At 53.2% G+C, this 15,431-nt stretch overlaps 5 protein-coding genes across 5 annotated transcripts; 3 read left to right on the top strand and 2 right to left on the bottom strand.

The window, feature by feature from the left end:
• Window positions 1-570: 570 nt before the first annotated feature.
• Window positions 571-1,683, top strand: BDZ83DRAFT_754853 (uncharacterized protein; the record flags this gene model as incomplete). The annotated part of the gene is made up of 2 exons (XM_060514540.1): window positions 571-1,441; window positions 1,523-1,683. The coding sequence occupies 2 exons, from the start codon at window positions 571-573 to the stop codon at window positions 1,681-1,683; spliced, it is 1,032 nt and encodes a 343-aa protein (XP_060361967.1).
• On the bottom strand, window positions 1,523-4,138 carry BDZ83DRAFT_443186 (major facilitator superfamily transporter). The gene is made up of 3 exons (XM_060503123.1): window positions 3,273-4,138; window positions 2,806-3,219; window positions 1,523-2,745 (listed from the first exon to the last, which is right to left on the bottom strand). Exons 1-3 carry the CDS (start codon window positions 3,941-3,943, stop codon window positions 1,944-1,946), a joined length of 1,887 nt encoding a protein of 628 aa, XP_060361966.1. The 5' UTR covers window positions 3,944-4,138; the 3' UTR covers window positions 1,523-1,943.
• Window positions 4,096-5,317, bottom strand: BDZ83DRAFT_443178 (uncharacterized protein). The gene is made up of 2 exons (XM_060503122.1): window positions 4,291-5,317; window positions 4,096-4,204 (listed from the first exon to the last, which is right to left on the bottom strand). The coding sequence occupies exon 1, from the start codon at window positions 5,031-5,033 to the stop codon at window positions 4,335-4,337; it is 699 nt and encodes a 232-aa protein (XP_060361965.1). The 5' UTR covers window positions 5,034-5,317; the 3' UTR covers window positions 4,096-4,204; window positions 4,291-4,334.
• Window positions 5,318-7,108: 1,791 nt separating this feature from the next.
• BDZ83DRAFT_443120 (uncharacterized protein) lies at window positions 7,109-10,159 on the top strand. The gene is made up of 3 exons (XM_060503121.1): window positions 7,109-7,492; window positions 7,553-9,724; window positions 9,782-10,159. Exons 1-3 carry the CDS (start codon window positions 7,202-7,204, stop codon window positions 9,995-9,997), a joined length of 2,679 nt encoding a protein of 892 aa, XP_060361964.1. The 5' UTR covers window positions 7,109-7,201; the 3' UTR covers window positions 9,998-10,159.
• A 1,919-nt stretch (window positions 10,160-12,078) lies between these two features.
• Window positions 12,079-15,064, top strand: BDZ83DRAFT_443118 (uncharacterized protein). The gene is made up of 3 exons (XM_060503120.1): window positions 12,079-12,966; window positions 13,024-13,171; window positions 13,226-15,064. The coding sequence occupies exons 1-3, from the start codon at window positions 12,442-12,444 to the stop codon at window positions 14,875-14,877; spliced, it is 2,325 nt and encodes a 774-aa protein (XP_060361963.1). The 5' UTR covers window positions 12,079-12,441; the 3' UTR covers window positions 14,878-15,064.
• Window positions 15,065-15,431: the final 367 nt, after the last annotated feature.

Below are 15,431 nucleotides of genomic sequence, written 5' to 3'. Positions count from 1 at the left end.
GGCACCATGGGAACAGCATTCAATCGAAGAGCAAGGGAGTCAATCAATGTGATAAAGCAACTAGGGGGCAAAGGCAGGCACTCCAGCCTCCCCTTTTGAGTTTCTTTCAACATTGACACCCGACCTGCCAGGCGTCTTTGTCCACTTAAGACTTTCCCCGAATACTTCTGCCTCCCTGCCGTACCTCGTACTCAGGCAAGTTTCGACATGTCTTCAGTCTGTTTCCGGCAACGAATGAAGTGTCATCAGTCCATCTCTTTAACTGAGAGATGGCTGCTCGGGGGACTCGGGTCAACAAAGTGATTTCTCCATCCGAGGTACCATGATTGCAAGTCTATACCAGATCTGTTTGTGCCCGATCTCGAAGGGATGATATGGTGTTACCTTAATCAAAGCTCAAGAATACGGACATCACACTTTCAATTGAGCAATCGTCTTTTCTTTCAGTTGCGTCAGGCCCAGCAGCGACTGAAAAGCGCGCTTCCTCCCTCATTTCTACCAGACAGCGAATTACCTCGTTGCTCTGTAGGCCATTCTCACCCTTCATCAATCTATTCCGGAGAGTACACTATGCCGTTAAAATCCAGGGTCACTCTTTTCCTAGGCTCGTTGCTGTTAGCCAGTTCTCAACTAGGAATACTCGCTGAACCATCACCAGGCAACATTCAAAAATGGGCAGCATGGACAACCAGGTACAACGACAAACATGTTGTTCTAGCAGAGTCGCCGCCTCCTCCTGGCCCGCCCGGTCCATCTGTCATTCCAATTCCGGCGCCAACTCCATCAGTTACTCAGACATCCACTCCGCCTCAGACAACCAAGAGCGAAAAGTCATTCAACCCATCCGACGTGCCCACAATATGGCCCTCCTCCACAGCCGCAGCACAGAAACCGGGAGGAGCAGCTTGCACCGAAGACAGCCAATGCAACCTCCCAAACCAGTGTGGTCGCGACCAGACTCCAGCCTGTGACAAAGTCGCGCAGGTCTGCAAGTGCCTAGCCGTGCCCACGCTTGCGCCTGGACCGACTTCCGCCACAACGACGCCGACCGAGAACACCAGCAAAGCGCCGTACCCTATCGTCACGCAGTGGATAAAGGATATGGAGATCAAGGTCGGCGAGCAGAAATGCAACGACAAGGCCTCGTTCGGCGAGGAGCTAATCAGCGGTATCGATATCTTGATGGACATCAGGAAGATTTGCGGGGCGTTGAATGAGAAGAGACTACGGATATCGCCAGATAGCGGGGAATATAAATCCAACGGGCTGGGCACAAACGGTTCGAAACATCATTTTACAATTTCTTGGATAGAGGGTTGCACGTTCCCGAGCCAGGACAGGACAAAGTATGGCACGAGGGCCTTTGATCCAAGGGAGACGGGGGAGGAGATTGATGGGATGAATCGGTGCGAGTACATGCTGAATTGGAACTGGAAAGAGTGTGAGTACAGCCCGTCCTTGCTGCATCGTTTAAAAGCTTCCCCATCAAGATTCGTATTGTTTGCTGACCTTCATGATACAGGCGATAAAGCCAATGGTGGCAAAGGAGGATATCGAGATATAGGCTGCTTGCGATACGCCACGGGACCGGGAGAGGAGGGTACCAAGGGAACGGGTGACGGCGTCAAGGAGAGGCTAAAGGAACTGGCTAGAGACCTGGGACCGTGGGAAACGATTTTCTAACAAAAACCAAGTATTACTTTTAAGGCGATCCTATGGATGTAGCTATAATAACCTTCACTTCCCAGCAACTACTATAGGGAAAGGCTCAATGGCCCATGTGTCTCCTGATGCGACATTCCAAACGCCGTATATGCTACATTAGATCTTTTCGGAGGGCTAAGGGGGTATACAGTCCTCTTCTAATTCGTGTCGTGACGGACACACCATATATCAAACACTTTCTCCTCCCCCATGGCTTTGCAAGAGGATGGTGAACTCTCTCAAGCACTCTTCTCGATATCTCGAGGCTCAGTCTGCTCCGCGCTCGCCAACACGCCCGTCGACTTCTCGCTGTTACCACCCGTAGCCGCAGCAGCCGCAGCCGCAGCAGCAGCAGCCTCCCTCTCCCTCTTCCTCTCCAGCCGCGCGAGCTGCTTAGCCCGCTTACTCTCATTCTTTTCCTGGTCCTCCCTCATCTGCCGAATAATCGGGCTCTTTGCGCGAATCTTCTCGCCGTACCGCCAAAAGATGATGGGAATCGGAATGAGCGCGAGCTCGAGCAGACCACAGAGCGTCCCCGCCCACTGCGGCGACATGGCCTTATACATGGACGTGCCCGCGAGCGGCAGCGTGCCGCCAAACATGCTCCGCATGACGGCGTTGCCGGCCAGCGCGGAGGCGGCGTAGATGCCGTACGCGCCGGCGAGGTAGTTGGACCCGTAGATAAAGGAGATTGTGTTGCCCGCACCAAAGGGGATGCCGAAGGCGATGGGGATGGCCCAGTGGATCGTGGCGGGGAGACAGGTCCAGGAGAAGACGAGCTGACCGATGGGGGTGAGGATGGCGCCGATGGTCATTACGCGGGCGGTGGCTTCGGGCGGGACGCGGCCGGTGATTGGGTCCTTTGGGTGGGCGTTGATGATGCGGCGGAAGATGGGCTCGCTGATGATGGCGAGGATGGTGCCGATGCCGATGCCGACGAAGGCGAGGCCCGAGACGCCTGGGCCCCAGCCGCGGTATTGGGAGAAGACGATGGGGTAGGCGACGAAGCAGAGGTAGAGGATGCCGTAGATGAGTGATATCCTGGGCATTTTGTTAGAATTTGGGCCCGGGCGGTGGGAAAGCGTCACGGGAGAGTCTTACCAGAGGTTGAAGAACCACAGAATGGGCTCTGTGAAACTGAGAACAAAGGGGCGGCTAAGATTCAGCTTGATGAGGTGGACCTTGGAAACCTTCTCGTCGTAGCGGCACCACCAGCGCGGGTCATCCGTCTCTTTGCGGATGCGAGCGGCCTTCCGTTGGAGAATGGTGGGTGCGTAGGTCTCACGCAGGGTGAACATGAGCGCAATGCCCACGCCGGCGATGATGAGGACGATCCAGTTGGTCCAACGCCAGCCTAGATACTGGTACACAAAGCCACCGATGATCGGGCCGGTGACTGGTCCGTTCAAGGGGGCAATGGAATAGAAGGACATGGCGAGGGCACGATACTCCTCATCTGAGATGTCCACCACGGTTCCTGGGCTGTTGGCGATCAAGGCAGCTCCGAACAATGCGCTGGGATTACAGTGTTAGATGATCTCAATTACTTGAGAGAGTGGAAGGCTTACCCGAAGAAGCGAACGACGATCAGCGTCGTCAGGGACTTTGCAAGAGCGCAGGGAATGATCAGCAGAGATGAGACGGTGAAGCATCCGAGATAGACATATTGCCGGCCGTACAACTCGCTCATCGGGGCAACAATCAGACTGCCGGCAGCCAAGCCGAGAAGGTAAGTGGTAACACCAAGCGTCGCAATAACCCTGGTCGAGTGATACTCCTCAACAAGGCCGGGGATAGACGCCGTGTAACTCGTGCTGTACAGCACGACGATCCAGGTAGAGAGCGAGACGACGAAGATGGTCCAACCGCGGTACCAGAGGGGCCAATTCTTTGGGTTCTCGGGGTCGTCGGGCTCAAAGACGACCTCGTAGTCCGGCGGCCGTGACGCGGTGCTGCCGATACTCGTGCCGGTGCGCGTGTACGTGATGGGCTCCCGGGCGACGTGCTCCGCCTCGGTCTCGAGGTCGGGCGTCAGGGCGTGCTCGAGTGGCTCGAGGGGGTCGGTGTCGGTGGACGAGTGGGACGAGGCCCGGCTCCGGCTGTGGTGGCTGTGCCGGGACTCGACCTCCTTGAGCGGGCGGAGTGGCGGCGAGTCTTGGCCGGAGCTGGTTGAGGTCGCGGTCGCCGTGTCGGTGGCGGCCGCATGGGACCCGGTCCCGAAGTCGTGTATTGCGGACATTGTTCGACTGCTGCCGAGGTCTTCTTTGTTTCAATAGCCTGTGGATAGGCGCCTGGCGCGATGTTTGATCTCGCTCCACGCAAAAAGTGGCCGAATGTCCTGGGAATTGCGGCTCTTGGGGAAATCAGGACAGGGAAAGTAGATCAAGAAACGGCGCGCCGAGCCTCGGGACAAGAGATTTTTAACCGTACTAGTAGTATCTCTGACCCAAGGTGTAACAAACTCCCTTCACAGCTAGACGCAGTCGACAAAGCGGGTATACTATGCAAATGAGTCAACGGGAGATTTGCAAGAGGGGCGGCCCCGAAGAAATCCTTCAAGAGACACGGATAGTAGATAGGACCTACAAAAGCGAGGGAGAGACAGAAGAGTTTTACAAACCGACAATTTCTCAAACGTCCCACGCCCAAGCCCACGCCCCCCGGCAGCGCAACGCCGCCGTCAAAGGGGGCGGCGAGTGGGAAGGGAACCTGGTGCTTGATCCATGGAATGGGTGGTGGGCGGCAACCCGCATCCGATCCACCGGCGTGAAAAGGGTGTTGGTGGGGTGCGCGGTGTGGGTATCCTCAAGGCACGCAATCGGAACAGGATTGGGAAAGGAAAGGGACAACCTGACGAGGAGAGGACTAGAGTTGGCCCATTGGGTGGGTGATCGATCTTCAGAGCCCGACGGGGATAACGGCGGAGCTAGGGTCGCATCGCCTCGGGCTAGAGTGGCCGCCGTCTTGGAGCGAAGTGACGAAGAGGGCCGACATTTGGATGCGTGTTGCTTCATCTCGAGACTTTGAGGTATCGTTGTATCGAGACTGAGACATGCTGCATCTGTCGAATTAGAGTCTGGAACTGCTTCTCCCCCCGCTTCATGAGAATCCCCAGCTTCTCCTCCGCATTGGAGCCTTGCAGTCGTGGTGCTGTGGAAGCGGAAAACAGTGCCAAATCCCGCGTTTCCTCTTATCAATGGAGCCCATCGTTTTCCGGTGCGAGATGAGTCGATGATTGGGGAGGTGTGAAGTTCAGCCGAGGTCCGCTTCGGTTTGCCCCACTCCCATTGTCCCATGAGAATAAGCACTGCTGAGGCGGGTGAGAACATAAGTCATGTCTCTTTCGCCATTTGCGTGCGAGACGATGCCGCTCACGTCTCCGATAGGGTCACTGGTGTGTACAGTATACTCGGTAGATGAAGTCATATCTCGTCTTGGCAGCTCCGACAATGATCTTCGCGACTTCGCCCATGACCTTGTCGAGAGTTTTCCAGAACGTCTGGCGGAATCGAGAATACCACCACGAAGGTTTGCGGATTGGCCAGTTCCGCGTGGCTTCCCAGGGCGGTGGGACCTGTCAGCCAGTGTTCGAGTGTGTCGCAAAAGTTATTCCCGGCGGAAATCCCTAGACGCTAGATACCATCCGAGGCTTCGGCGGGGCGCTGACCGCAGAAGCAGTAAAAACAATCATCCCTTGTTTTGAGTTTTGACGAACCATACAAATAAATGGGTGTACTTCGTATGAACACTCCGTACAACGAGAGAATTTCTCCTCGAAAGGCCATTGGTAGACGGTGTATGTCGTGCGACTTGGGCTTGAATGTTGTAGTGGCTGTCCTTCGTAGCGATGGTCCCGTTGCACAACATGCGTCTCAGGCAATGCGGCATTGTCACCGGACTATGAACCTGAAGTGTAGCAAGGCTGGTCAGTATGAAATCTGAGGTGAGACGCACAAGGATGAACCTGGAAGATGAAAAAAGTCTGAAAGATAAGCCAAAGTCGGTCGGTATCCGTACCCATGGTCAGAGCTTTGGTCAGGGTTCCCAATCCGGTTTTGGCGTGAGGTCGGCGGATCTCGGCGAAAGCGGGGCTTCGGATGTCTGAGGTCCGCTTTCGGCTCCGATCCCCGGAGATGCAACTACATTCCCTCTTGCTCCTTCCGATTTGAACTGATGATATTTCCGCACTTATATAGACTGCAGGTTTCTCATTTTGACCGAGATAGCTATATAGAGAGGATAATCTTTTCCGAATCAACACCTGCATCTCGGTTGTTGGCTGTGGTGTCACGGTCGAGAGGATGGATGCAGTATTAATTGCTATCGGTGGGCCGTACTGATTGACCAAAATGCTTAATTTAGATCCACCGATGCAGTGCATGTTGTCGAATACCAAGGAAACTCACCTTCAACTTTCTTCTCCAGCTACGGAACAAGTAGAAGAGTAGACATGTCGTCGAAATATAGAGGGTCTCAGACCAATCTGACTTCGCAGTTGCAGCTCGTCAAGAAACCGTTGTTCAGACGACAGAGACACTGACCAGTCTGCAACCGCCACTTAACACCATAAAGCCATTCTATTTTGTATGACGATTTCATTCAAGATGGTTTATATGATATGTCGTTTCGTCAAAATCTGCAAGGGTGGAGAGTGGGAAAGTGACGTCACGTGATGGGCTGAGAGGTATTGGATAATTGATGATGTTACGTTTCCACGACGATCAATCAATCTAACATAGCCAGAGTGGTTTTTTGAGTCGCTAACATCTGGACCATGCTATTCAGCAGACTTTATTGCGGCGTCAAGTTCAGACTTGGGCAGAGGCTCACTGCTCGACTCGCGCCTCGAGAGGCTCTAGCAGGTCAAACTCGAGGTTGCCAGAAAAACCAAAGAAAGGCCAAAAGTCGATACCGAAAAGAGTTCACCCCTCGGTGCTGAACTGGGGGTTACATCTCTTGGTGCTCATGCTGGGAATCGAACCTATGGCTTGGCAAGAACGAGCCTGCCGCCGAGAAGACTCGCCTCTAACCATCCTATCAAACGGAACATTGACCTGACCTCACAAGCCTGTGAGGCGCCTGCCACCGTTGGTGACAGGAATGGAATTGAGGGTTTTTATGGCCTTCTCACGGCAATATCTGGAAGGTACGACCATGACAATTGAGACCGATGCTTCCAACTTCGCGCTGGATGTTGCGTTGCCCCAGCGTTGCCCCACATTAAAGGATTCCAGCCAATAGTTCGAGCTCTGGGCGCCTACCTCGAGAAGAAGCAACTTCATCGATAATGCTAGGGGTTCCTGCAAGGTCTCAGCCGCCGTGGCTGTGCAGCGTAAGCAGGCAACGACATTCAGCGCGAAAACCACACAAAAGTGAGGCGTTCCCTCGGTACGCGCCAAGCGCATCTCAATTTTCACTCTCCTTCGTAATTGAGCGCCAAAATCGTTGTATCTCTAATCTATGCGCACCTCATCCAGCATCGTGAGATCCTGAAAGGATGGAGCCCGACTTCACGGACCCGAGCCACGAGTGGTGGGCCCGGCCATCGGACGGCTGCTTGGTTCCACTCGTGCTCCAGTGCGGCCAAGAGCCGGATATTCTGCCCGAGACATCGAGGTGGTCGCGCCTGGGGAAGTTACCTTCCCGAGTGTCGCCAGTTTTGCGCGTCTCTTACTGGGCAGCCTCATCTTTGTTCGTTCCTGGGACTAGGAAATACAATATTGGCTTTTACACACTGGCGGTGACAGCGCTGAAGCTCCTTGTAGCATGGCCGGTGCTTTGCATGCTGGTATGAGACACATCCTTGCTCCGACAGGCTAATCAGGACCGAGCTGATCGCGAAATCAAGGTCTGCTGGGCGGGTAATCTTGGGACAAGCGCACAACAGCTTGTCGATGCTCGCAACAAAAAGAACTCACGTTACGATAACGTATGCGTTCTCTCAACGGAGGCAAGCAGCCGTAAGAGACCGTCTTCAAATCGACACCCGGTAGAACAGGATGCCATTCTTCCTGGGCCCCTGCAAGAAGAAAGGCCTCCAGCATCAGAGCAGCAATACACCGACAACATCAGGTTGAGCGGGTCTCTGCCGCCTTCAGGACCTCGTGTTGACAGCTCGCCAACTTCTCTTCGTCCACGATACCTATGCTTCGTCAAAGACTTTGAACAAGGTATATACGAGACAGTCAAGGTTTCTGATTACCTCCAGCAGCACGGAGACGATGTAGACCTTGAGTTCGTCTTCGTCTCATACACCAGGCTCCAGTTCAGGGTAGCTACGGAGGAGGAACTCAACAAGCACGACTACCCAGACGAAGCTACCAGGAACGCTAACAAAGAAGTTGCACGACAGGATCGAGACATCTTGGCCAAATGGGGCATGGATGCCGCAAAAAGGGTGGGAAAGAGAGCATTCTGGCTCGACTTCGAGTGTGTCAGGAACGATGACGGCATTGCACGATCGACGAGCAGTAGTCAGGACGTCTATCGAATTTGCGACATTGTTCGCGCGGCACATTCCATGATCATTGCCATCGGGCCATCCGCCAACGACAAGGTCGCCTCAATCCTTGCTAACACTGAGCCTCCTGAGTACAAGCGTGAGAACGTCACGCCGTGGCTACGACAGTGGGGATCGCGCCTGTGGACGCTGCCCGAACTCCTGCTTTGCCCAGCGGAATATCGCATACGACTCTACGCCCTCGGGGACCAAGCGGAACCCAAGGAAGTGGCGAAACGCAACTTTGCTGAGCGAGCATGGGATGACGCGGAGGCTGTGAAGGAACTCGTGGACCACTTCGAAGGATCCGCAATCCTTACCGACCTTCGGCTCATTGAAGCTGCTCTCGCTTGTTTCTCGAGGCGTCAGACTGATCAATTCAACAAGGGAGACATTGCATACGCAACAATGGGTCTGTTCCCCAACCGCCATCGACCTCCAGTGAACAAAGAAGACTCCGGATTCCAGGCCTTTGCCAAGCTCTCCATCGCCAATGATAGCGGAGCCTTCCTCAGCAGGTTGATATCCCTCTCTCCGCCAGACGGAGCCCCATGGCACCGGGTAGAAGATACCTGGGGTGCTAGGCTCAGCGAGATCTTCCCAAGCGTCAGTATATCCGGCGTGGTCGGCGCCGATACAGTCATGCTAGACAAGGTTTACGGTGCGACGATTCATTGGGACAACCTCGAACCAGAGCCTTATTTCGACAGGAGTTTTGGGATGCGTTATGTCGTTTTCGCCGGCTTCACGTACTTTGCATGCTTCTCCGTCCCCATGGCGTTCTCTTTCTTCACTGGCATTGCCAGCATCGTGCTCTCAGACTTCATGCGATTATCGATCTGGCAGGTCTACATATGGCTCCTTCCGCTTGCCGTGGTCTTTGCTTTATTGTTCCCAATAATTTTAATCTCGACACGGGGCAGAGTCAAACAACCTGCCAAGTCCCGACTCATCGGCATAGAGGGTATCGTCGACTCAGCAAGCATTGAAAAGCACCTCTGGGGATTCAATCACGGCAATCTCAGCACTACAAACCCACAACATTACAGCGATGAGCATGATTTACGAGATCCCCAAACATCTACACAGCCCTCCGGGTCGCCTATCGGAAGTAGCAGCTTCGCTTTCACTCTGGTGGATACATACTTGATGACGGTCACGCACTTCCACTGCCGTCTTCCCCCAGTCGCCATACTCGAATGTGGCTCTGAAGGTGGCCTACAGCGAACTTTTCTCTGCTCTTACGACGCTCGAACGAATACGTTCCACAGGCAAGCTGTCTTAAGGGTTAATCGTCGAGGGGTGGAGCAGTTGCATCGTATTGATAAGATTCGGCTGTCTTTGGCACCCCACCCCCAACCCAATGAGCAGACCCACGACACCATATACGATGCATCATCCTCTCTCCCCAGTGACGAGATGGGGCCGATGCGAGTACAGAACAGCATAGCCAAGACTCCTACTCTATTCAATCGTTCTGCCACATGGAAAGTGGAATTTCTCTTCTTCGCACTATGTCTTGTAAGTCCATGATCCCTCAGATGAATGAGTGAATGAACAGCCTCTTACTCATAGCAGGCCGGACTGAGCACTCTCGGCCCATCTAATTCCGCCAAGCCATCCGCAATTTTCACCTTTCATGAGTGGTTCCTCGTGGGTCAAATTCCAGGCTTCATCCTGCTGCAGTATTTGCCGCTCAACCAAGTCGCCATCTGCACTTTCGCAGCGAACAGTATTCAGAAGTCCTCATCACTCTCCCTCACAAGCCAGAAACTAATCATCGAACAGTTCTAGTCAGCATCGTGAGAGGCGGGGTATTGTTTCACCACATCGCCGTGCTGCTCTCCAGGGTCCACGCCGTCTTGAGAATCTGTCTCGCGTTGACCCTCGTCAAGTACATGATAACATGGTACCCTATCAAGGAGTTGCCACTGCGCTTCCTCTCCTGGAACATTGCCTTTGAAGGGCTCGTTAGCTCGCTTAGGTCATTGCCAGAGATCACCTTCAACAAAACTTCCCTGACTATCGACGTCGGCGGTATCATCTTCTTCGCCAATATCGCTCTGCTGTACTACACCATACAGGTCGGCTTCTCGAATCTTATCGGAGGGCCAATGGATGTCACCTGGCTCCTTCCTCATCAAAAACTCTACTACTCACAACGTGCGGCTGCCGAGTCGTTCTGCGCCAAAGCAGCGGGGTCTGTTTGGTGGAAGCATCAAGTTTGTTCAAGCCGTCCTCTTCCACAGCTTTCAGATTCTAATGCAATTGATAGCAATCGCTTTCCAACGCTTTGCAGTCATTCCTGGTGTTTTGCATCGCTTTTGTGGTGTCTCTGACCTCTCAAGGTATTATTCACGAAGACCCTGTCAGCGGAGCGGGTGCTTTGATCATGACCATTCTTGTTGGTCTGTTGACCTACAGGTTGCCAGCAACACTCTGTAAGTCATTTAGTTCCCATCAAGTTTCTCTAATGAGATTGGCTGCTGTCCTGATGTCTCTGTCTTCTGGCTGTCTCCAAATACCCTACTCAAAGCAAATCGTACAATGCTTGGATAAGGCTATGGTCATGGTTCATTCGAGAAGAAGAAGAAGAAGAAGTGAAAATCGCTGCTTACTAACTTCTCTAACCAGTCGTTGTCATGGTCTCAATCACGACAACATCAGGTGTCTTGAGCGTCCTAGCCGTTTCTGGCTTCACCGTTCTCGAGGCTCTTCCTTTCCAATTCCTCGGTCGAATTAATGAAGCGACACTGCCTCGTAAGTCAACCCCACAAAAGACTGTTCAAGTATCCCAACTGAGAATCTATGAAGTTCTTTGGGCTTTCATGGTCCGCCAATCGACAACGTGGCCCGGAGCGCTGGGATCAGTATCTTTGTCTTTGATAGGCTGGGCAGTCGCACAGATAATCATGGACTGCACAGACACCATCTCTACCTTTGCTGCTCAACTACCTCTTCTTATTGGACAAATCGTCTTGTGGGCTCTGCTGTGGGCTGTGTGTGGGCATGAGAGCAGGATCAGATTGCCCGAGCATTCAGAAGGCATTTTTGCGGCATCGGATAGGTACATGGACGACCAAGACAGCGAGCAGGGAGAGGACAGTCAGTAATCAGTTGGCATCGACATAGGGAGAAGATTTCCTTGTAGCTTGGTCATCCATGACCATGTCTTTTGTGCCTTCGTGGTCCACGATTCCTCGCTGCCAGTCCAGACTTTGCCATTCAGGTTCCCTCAGGATGAGGGGAGCAATTCTGTCATAGAATAAGGAGACGAAGCTCCAGATGGTCTGCGTTGGTAGTCACGAACTATGAGCATTGAGATGAGACTGTTTTCGAGCTCCATTTTCGCCCATTTCTCTGGTAAAATCCTCGTCAAGACCCTCTGGGGAACGGAAAGGCCACAAAGTTCAGCCGATGGGACGGGACTGGTCAGGTATCTAACCCCCAAAATGTCTCACAACGCCACAAGCCAAAGAGACGGCCTTCCTCTTCTTGACGATTACATTTAAGGCCGTCGCGGAACATGAGCTAGGAGGTAAATGTCGGGCTGGACCTTTCTGATCAACCGGGAGCTCAAGGCTTTTGCGACTTTCCGGACATTTTTGATGCCGTTGATTGATTCTGAGCCACGTGATCGTAACGAGGCACTTCACCACCGACTCCGTGTTCCCTTATCCAAGTGAGCATTATCTCAGAAAGCCTGGTGTGCCGCTTGCACAGAGAAGTTAGAGGAAATCTAAAGCAGATATCTACAAGGCGCCTGCTTTCCTCCAGTACTCAAACGCGTTCACCTTTTGATGCTAAAAGATTCCCCGCACATGATCTAGATGTTGGCGTCCACTGCCGGCTCTCCTCGTGGGCGCTTGTTTCACACGAAGGCAACACTATTGCCGGTTTCGTCGTCCACTCCGCCCCCGCCCCCAGTGTGGATTTGAGACACGGCTGATGTTGACTTTTCCATCTCACACGTTTTCAATGCGGCTGAAGATCAGGGAACTGCGCGATATCAAATTATTTGAGCGATGAAGACAGTCCTTTGGATATCGCATTCTCCTGTTACCGGAAAGCTGAGCATATCTCAGAGGATTGAGACGGATATAAAGTCCCGGCAGGATATCCGACTGTTTGTTGCTCATCGCTTGATATTCTTTCATCGACAGTCATGAATTGACAGGATTACTGCTTGCTATCACAACCACGACTCATAGCTACTCGACCACCTGCCAAACTCAATCATGACTTCCACATCGAAAGCGTGGGACCACTCGGTTGATCAACGTATCGGGCACATTGCCGAAGGCCTCCACAACAACCCCAAATTCAGCAAAAAGGAAGTCCCGGGTCTGCAGGCTCTTCTCGATGACTACATCAACGATGACATAGACGTCGACTACGTCCAGTTTCTCCGTAGGCTCCTCCAGGTCTTCAAGGACTCGGAAACGGACGGCGCATTCTCCAAAATTCTCCATAAGCACACTGATGACGAGCAGAAGCGTATCAAGAGATTCCTTGCCGGTGACGATCCCAAGAAGATCGGCAATGGCTTCCAGATGGGTCCCAGTTTGGGGTGCCGGGAGGAACTGGCAAGGTTGCATGAGGCGGACTGCGTCATTCAGGTTGGTGCGCAGGGAATCAAGAAGCTCAAGGAGCCTATCCATAAGCTTGCCGTTATGGAGAGGGCGCTTCTTCAAAATACGTTGACCAAGATGGAGGACTTCATCGAGGATAACAAGAATGAGCTCCAGGGAGCTGGCATCGTCGTAAGTCTTCTTTTGCATGATGTATCTCGACAAACGATTTGCTTAACCAGTCGTCAGGTATACTACAAGACGGAGTTCCAGAACTGGGGTCTCACTGTGAAGAACATCCCGGCCCTCACATGTGTGCCAAAGACATCTCAAGAGGTCCAGCTCATCGTCAAGTACGCAAAGGCCCACAACATGGGCGTGCGATGCTCAGGTTTCCGCAAGTTTCAGCATGTCCCTATTATCTCCCTCAATATCTAATTTTCCTCAACAGGTCACTCGTGGTCCCCGGTCTTTGCAGAGAATGGCTACGTTCTCATTTCCCTCCTCGGCCTTCACGAAGTCACCAAGCTGCCCAACATCACGGCTCTCCCATTGCCAGAGTCCGCCGCCAACGATCTCCAAACAATCAGCATGGTCTCCGAGAAGCCCCTCAAGAATGGCAACTACCTTGTAAGAGTCGGAACCGCTTGCACAAACGAGAGACTCCGCCGCTGGTGCATTGACAATAAGACCGTCACGATGCCCATGAACGTCATCATGGTAGAAATCACCCTGGGTGGCTCCAACGCCCCAATCTGCCACGGCGCCGGCCGTCGCCACCAGACTCTCAGTGACCTCGTCCGTCGTATCGAGTACGTCGACTGCAACGGAGAGCCGCAGGAAGTCACCAAGCCCGAGCACCTCCGAGCCGCGAGCGGCTGCTTCGGACTGATGGGCGTCGTCACACACATCACTCTCGAGATGTCGCCCATGACCTACGCCCACCTGAAGCCCGAAAAGGTCTCCGTCGCGCTGGCCGTGCCTCCGCCCGCGGACCTCGACCTCTCCAAGCTCCCCGCTACGCTCGCCGACCCTTGGCGCAAGCTGACCGAGGGCGAGAAGCGGGGGTACCAGGAGATCTTTGAGGACCGCGCGACAAACGACTTTTACTCGGAGTGGTTCTGGTTCCCGTACTCGGACAAAGTCTGGGTCAACTGCTGGAACGACACGACCAACAGCGCCGGCGTCGTAAACTTCCCCGACGACGCGCACATCTTCCTCTCCTTCGTGCAGACTTTCACGATGAACGTGCTTCAAAACACCACGCTCCTTGACAAGCTCGTCGACCAAGTCTGCTTCACCGAAGCGGCCGTCACCCTCATCTCCCGCTTCGCCATGCTAGCTCTCCCGGACAAGGAGGTCAGCACCTACGTGCCCGACGCGCTGCACTTCCAGCGCGCAATCCAGAACGTCCGCGTGCGCGACATGGAGGTCGAGATCCCGCTCGTGGCCAAGGGCGGCAAGACATTTGGGCCTGGTGAGCCTGTGGAGATTGACTATGCCCCTATCCAGCGGGCCTGGTGGGATGCGATTCTTACTGCGTATACGAAAGAGAATCGGGAAAAGTGTCCCATGCGTATGCCGTTGGAGATGAGGATTATGGGGGGGAGTAATGTCGTGATGGCGCCTCAGCGCGGCAACGAGTTGGGCACCTGTTCGATTGAGGTTCTTACCCTCCACGCGGCCTCGGATATCTGGGTGCCGTTCGCTCAGCAGGTTCTTGACAAGTGGATGGCTCTCAAGGACCCTAACACTCAGAAGCTGTTGAAGACGCGGCCTCACTGGGCCAAGGAGTGGAAGGAATTCACCGTCAATGGCAGGCCGTGGCTCGAGAAGATGAAGAACGAGGACTACAAGGCTGAGATTCAAGAGTTCCTCGGGGTCATGGCGGATATTGGGAAGGAGGCTGGATGGACTCTGGAGGATCTGAAGACTCGGTTCTCGAACAAATTGTTTGATGACATCTTCTTTAGTAGCCCCCCGCAGAAGAAGGCGAGCGTCACCAATGTGCTTCAAAGTCGAAGTGTGAACAAGCTGCCGCAGATTCGGGCAACTACAAAGGAGATCAATCTTGAGTCTGGAGAGGACTTGATTTCTTTGTAATTGAAAGGGCGAAGGTCACACAGAAAGGGTCTTTCGAACCGCAAAGCTGAATGAAAAAGGATTGAAGTAATCACAATCTCATCGTATAGTACCTACATTGACACTTGACACTAGTTCTTGTCTTTGTGAATTACTCTCGCCTCAAAGTAATACGTTTCAATGGCATCTTCCTTCCAAACTTTCCTCCAATTTGTCTTTTGTAATAGCGATACTCCCTCCCATATCAACATCAAAGACTCACTTTCTCGCTATAATGGAAGTTCGCTCATCTTCCTCGATAGCAGAGCTGGCCAGAACCTGAGTCTCAGAGTACTTGGCACTGATACCATTTCAGAAAAGCACTGTGACGAATACGGTACGAGAGGTGAAGCAGATTTAAGGCCGTATAATCAAGCATGACTGAACATCTCTCTGCTCCTGCATCGATTGACCACCAACAAACCACTTCCGCTTCAACCCATACCGCTCCTTCGGCTACCTGCACGTCTGAATAGATTGACGGCTACCGTTTGCAAGCCATGGAAGAAAAGCTTTTGCCTGGTTTCTTCCCGACG

This window comes from Colletotrichum acutatum, assembly GCF_030867785.1.
Source record: "Colletotrichum acutatum strain CBS 112980 chromosome Unknown BDZ83scaffold_88, whole genome shotgun sequence".
Classification (NCBI taxonomy): Eukaryota; Fungi; Ascomycota; class Sordariomycetes; order Glomerellales; family Glomerellaceae; genus Colletotrichum; species Colletotrichum acutatum.
This window is presented reverse-complemented; position numbering and strand designations above follow the sequence as displayed.